This window comes from Trachymyrmex cornetzi, unplaced genomic scaffold (genome assembly GCF_001594075.2).
Source record: "Trachymyrmex cornetzi isolate Tcor2-1 unplaced genomic scaffold, Tcor1.1 scaffold717, whole genome shotgun sequence".
Taxonomy (NCBI): domain Eukaryota; kingdom Metazoa; phylum Arthropoda; class Insecta; order Hymenoptera; family Formicidae; genus Trachymyrmex; species Trachymyrmex cornetzi.
Genome location: NW_017300045.1, coordinates 59,301 through 64,816, shown reverse-complemented (window position 1 = coordinate 64,816; position 5,516 = coordinate 59,301). Strand labels below are relative to the sequence as shown.

Here is a 5,516-nt window from a genome sequence, read left to right as displayed (position 1 = left end):
TGGGGTTGGCAGTCTTAGAATTTTCGGACCCGTTACTACTCTGTCCTGTGGCTGCCAAGTGGGCCGACGTTGAATGCAAGAGGGTGTTATGCCTAACTTGACACACCTTGCATTTGCCTGAAGGGCATTTGCCTGCATTGTGAGATGTAGATCTCAAGCAATTGGTGCAAAGTTTTCGATTGCGTACTTCGTTTCTTTGCGGAACGGAAAGGGCTAGAAAATCCTTGCAGTAATAAATTGAGTGTTCTCCTTTGCAATAGTTGCATTTTGTTTTAATTGTCGCGGGACAAGCTAATTGACGTTTCGAATCAGATTGGGAATTTTTGGCGGCCCCTTTTGCAGCATTGTTACTTGACTTGGTACTTGCTTCCAAAGCTTGACAATGATGATTAAGAAAATCGAAGAACTGTTTGAGAGTGGGAAGATCGGATCCTGCCAAGGAGGATTGCCACTCGCGAGCTATGCGTGAGTCGAGTTTTGAAGTCAATATGACAATTAATATATCGTTCCATTTGTCACATGGTCGTTTCAAGACTTGAAGCGCGTGCAAATGCTTGGTAGCTCCATCGGAGATCTGCCTTAACTCGAGATAGTTCTCTTTAGTTAGCGATGGCAATTCCATTATCGCTCTAATGTGATTTTGTATGACAACGCGTTGATTATCATAGCGCTCCCTGCGACCATGCGACTTCGTAATTAGCATCAGATAATTCTAACGAACAGATAATGTTACTTGCTTCACCAATAACCGACGATTTGAGGTATTGCAACTTTTGTGCGTTACTGAGCGCGGAATTCAGGTGTATAACGGCATTGAACATATCTCGGAAGGGAAACCATTCATCATACTTGCCCGAGAAACTCGGAAGACTTAATTTTGGAAGCCGCACGTGAGATAACGATTCGGTAGTCCCCGACGAATTAGAAGTCGATGTTGAAACCGCACTTAACCCGCGTATCGACGGTGTGGAAATCGTTAGTTCTCTGATTCTAGCGGCCAATGAATAGAATGCCTCCTCGAATGTAATGCGATCATTGACCTCGGCATCGTCAGCGAGCTTTAGTTTGGTTTGAACCACGTTGTACTCAGTCCAATAGTTTTCTAGTTTATTTTTACGCTCCTCGAGTTGAGGTATCACTAATGCGGAAGGCTGATTTATTGAGTCCACGTAAGTTTTGATACGCGTGCAAGAAGCCTTGATAAGCCCGCGTTGTTTTCTCAGAATAGTGAGATCTTGAACCGACATAATGGCACGATTCACAATAAATAGCGGATTACCACGAGATTGATCGGTAACAACACCAAAAAACTTTCCTTACCTCGGTTGTGCGCGCACGCGCATGCGCAACGAACGTCCGCGTCGACCGTCGTTTCCTTCGATGGCGAGGTCCCGTTGGCAGCGATGATCGGTCCGGATGGCGTCTGCTGCGTCCTTGCGTGCTGCGCCCTTGCTCTGGTGGCGACTGCTTGGCGAAAAAACGTCGTCGGAGATGCGTGAGCCTCTGATGTCCGCGGGATGAACTCGGGCAAAATGGCCGCTTCCTGGCGTTGCCCGCGCTGTCCTTGTAGCGCGCGGTGTCCCTCCTTGCACTCGATTCGAGAATTGCACATGCGCGAGCTAAGTAGGTAACCAATCACGTAACTAATTCTCTATCACACTTCCTCTCTCTAGTTTTCTATAATTCTCTCGATCACATTTAAATGTTCATATAAACAATAAAATTCATGGTACATAAAACGCAGTTGTGAAATCGGAGCAAATTGGAGTGAGCATTGAACAATCGAAGCCGTGTTAATATAAAACGTGTAAAGTGTTCGGTGAATAGTAACGTGTAAAGTGTTCAGTGAAAGAAGTGGAAAAAGTGAAAATTAATATTGACGATGTCGAGAACGAAGGTTATGTTCACTTCGGAGAATAGTTAATTTGTATAAAGATATACAAATTTTCAATTCTCTGCCAGTAAACACATTTGATCTTAGCTTTGTTGCAGGTGCAGCTTCTTAGAAGATACAGAAAAATCAAGGAAAAAGGATGTCGACCCATAAATCAAATTTATGGTGTGTAATGAAGGAGTGCAATTACAATGTTACAGAGAAAAGACACTTTTTTATGTTTCCAAAGGAATGTGAAAGGTATACATTTATTTTAATTATTTTTTGAAGTATGTATAAATCAGTTATTATTTCAAATATTTATAATTTTATATTACAATATAATATATATGTGTGTACTTTTAATTTTTTAATATTCTTTTATATATATGTACATATGTATAAAATGTATGTATAATATATGTATAAAAAAACAATAATTTATATTATAATAACTATTTGTTAAATTTATAGATGATTGCAGTGGATACACGCATCTGGAAGATTTGATTTACAAATGATGGGCCCAGAATACGCTCATCGCAACTATCGACTGTGCCACTTGCATTTTGAAGAAAAGTGGTACAAAATAGGCAAATGTAGAGCCAGTCTTCTTCCTAATGCTGTTCCAACAATATTTTTTGGAAGAAAGTAAATAATAAATTTTTTATAAAGCATTTTCTACTCTGAATAACATAGTTTTTCTTAAATAGTAAATTTATCATTTATAAATTAATATTACAATTTTTACAGCAATACACCTGTAACATCATTTCAAGAAGAAAATATAACTGAAAAAGATCAGGACAAGATTCAACAAGAAGAAACGAGCAGGTTTTTTAACTTTTATATATCTTATACAATATTCTGTTTCAAGTTGGGAACAATGCAATGTAGAGGCCAGAAAATAGACGATATTTTAGGATTTTCAAAAAAAACTACGTATAAATGAAGTTTGGTTTAATTTATATCAAAGTACATGTTTTAATGTGTATGTAGAAAAAAATGAGTCCAATTATATTTCCATTTTTATGCTTTTTAAAGCTGACACAAGCAAGGCTTTAAAAAAAAAGCTAGGCTGATTAATACGATCCCTGCAAAACGGTTGATAACGGTAAAATAAAAAAAAAACCCAAAATGAATTTTAAAATAGAGATCACTCTCGTCAGTGTCTCATCATAGAGAATTTTAAAATTTGACAAATTAAAAGAGTTATTCAACTTAAATAAAAATGTCATGTTTTAATTCTTTTTTCACCTTTTTAATTCCGTAATTTTGTTTCAATTTTTCTAGATTTAAAATTCTCTGTGATAAAACTAAAGAGAATGATATATATTCAAAGATTTATTTTGGTTTTTTTATTTTAGATCAATCACTTTGTGGAAATTGTATCAACTAGCCCATTCTTTTTTTGGAGGGTTGCTTGTGTTAGCTCAGAAAGGCACGAAAATGGAAATAATGGGTTTTTTTTCTAGATACACATTAATTATATATGTACTTTTGTATAAATAAAATCACATTTATGTGTTTTATTTTCTTTTAAAAAAGTTCTTAAATATTGTCACTTTTCCGGTCTTTACAGTGTTCCGTTCTCTTTATAATAATGACTCTTTATAATAATGATTTTATAATCTACATCAGCTGTAATTTATGTATTGTTGCAAAAACATATTTTATTTTTTATCAAGATAGGGTATTGTATTAAAAGTATGTATCATGTTTTAGCGACATCCAATCATTAAAACCTATGCCTATAGGTACAGATGCTCATATACAGACCTACTTGCCTATGGATAAAGATGTTGAAATGACTAAACCGTAAGTTTTATTAAAAAGTAGTTATATAAATGCATTTTGATTATGGTATTTTTCTCTTAGCTATTTTTAAATATAATAAAATATAAATGTAAAAGTAAAATATATGATTGTAGTATTTTAAAGTACATATAATAATATTGTATAATATACCTCGATTGGTTTACTTAATCTTAATATCGTTAATATATCTTCCTTAATACATATTTTGACATCTTTTTCTACTGTTATAGTTACATCTTTTTTTTAAATGTTCAATACATTTTTACAATAGTATTCTATTTCTGATTTGCATATAGGAGCACATCGAAGACCACATATATACCAACCATAAGCAGGAACTCCGAAAAAGAAAAACTTACAAAAACGGAATTTAAAATTAACAGCAGAAAATAAAAAACTACGCGAAAGAATTAGAAGACTCCAAAAGAAAATACAAAGGATGGAAAATACAAGAAAAAGTAAGGAAGACCCTAAGAAATACGAAACTCTTCGTCAACTAGGTTGTCAATTACTACCCGTGGATGTTTCACAATTATTATCCGCACAGATTGACGCCCAAATTAAAAGCAAACATGGAAGAAGATACACTACTGAATTTAAACAATTTGCATTACGATTGTATTTTTTAAGCCCGCGAAATTATCGAGAACTTAAAAAACAATTTGCATTACCTTCCGTGCGTGGTCTTCAATCATTTACGCAAACCTGACAAATAAAACCCGGCATAAATAATAATGTTTTTGATGTTGTATCAGTAAAATTAAATTCATTACCGCCTTTAGAACGGCATTGTATATTGTGTATCGACGAAATGAGTTTAAAAGCTCATTTATTTTATAACATTTCACAAGATGAAATAATTGGTTTTGAAATAATTGGTTTTGAAGAGTGAAAAATCAGTAAAAACAGCCAAAAATGCTTTAGTTATTATGGCACGCAGTATTGCAGGGGAATGGAAAGTTTGACTTCCAGTTTGCTTTTGCTTGGTGGAAACAACGTGTAAATCAAATGTACTAAAACGTCTAATATTTGATGTTATTCGTAAGTTACAAGGTTGTGCTACTGTACACGCTTTAGTTTCGGATATGGGGTCTAATTTCATGAAGCTGTCTCGTGAATTGGGCATTTCAACAGACAATTCTACTTTTTTAGTTGATGAGTTCGAAATATTATATATATTCGATACGCCCCATTTGATGAAAAGAACACGCGACAGTTTGTATAAACATCGTGTAGAATTTGGAGTGAACAAAGTCGCGTCATGGGCTCATATTGTAGAATTTTATAATAGAGATAACAAACAATGGATTAAAACCGCTCCAAAGTTATCTAAAAATCACATTGAACCTACCAGTTTTCAAAAAATGAAAGTCAAATATGCTGTTCAAATTTTTAGTAATCGCTTAGCTGCAGGCATGTGCACACAAATGTCCTACGGCTTTCTATCAACTGAAGCAGTGGGAACGATAGAGTTCATTGATAATTTTGACAAATTGTTTGACATTCTAAATTCTTCTTCAATAAATAGTCCTAAAGAATATGGAAAAGTATTTACTGGAAATGAAAAACTAATTCAATTTTTAGAACAAATGATATATTTCATGAAAACCATTAAAGTAATTAATAAGAATAATGTACGTGTTAAAGTTAACTGTTTGAATGCTGGCAGATAACAATTAAAAGCATAATGTTACTTTGGAACAGATTAAAATGTCATGATTTTCCACATTTACGCACACGAAGAATAAATCAAGATTGTGCTGAAAATTTCTTTGGTTCGGTTAGGCAACAGGGCGGTAATTGTTTAAATCCAACATCAATACAG

General features: G+C 34.2%; 1 protein-coding gene across 1 annotated transcript; it reads left to right on the top strand.

Annotated features, from left to right (window-relative positions):
* Window positions 1-1,651: 1,651 nt before the first annotated feature.
* Window positions 1,652-4,248, top strand: LOC108767670 (uncharacterized). Its single transcript, XM_018517647.1, has 5 exons — window positions 1,652-2,134; window positions 2,348-2,524; window positions 2,627-2,707; window positions 3,599-3,691; window positions 3,988-4,248. The coding sequence occupies exons 2-5, from the start codon at window positions 2,391-2,393 to the stop codon at window positions 4,082-4,084; spliced, it is 405 nt and encodes a 134-aa protein (XP_018373149.1). The 5' UTR covers window positions 1,652-2,134; window positions 2,348-2,390; the 3' UTR covers window positions 4,085-4,248.
* The last annotated feature ends 1,268 nt before the right edge of the window (window positions 4,249-5,516 follow it).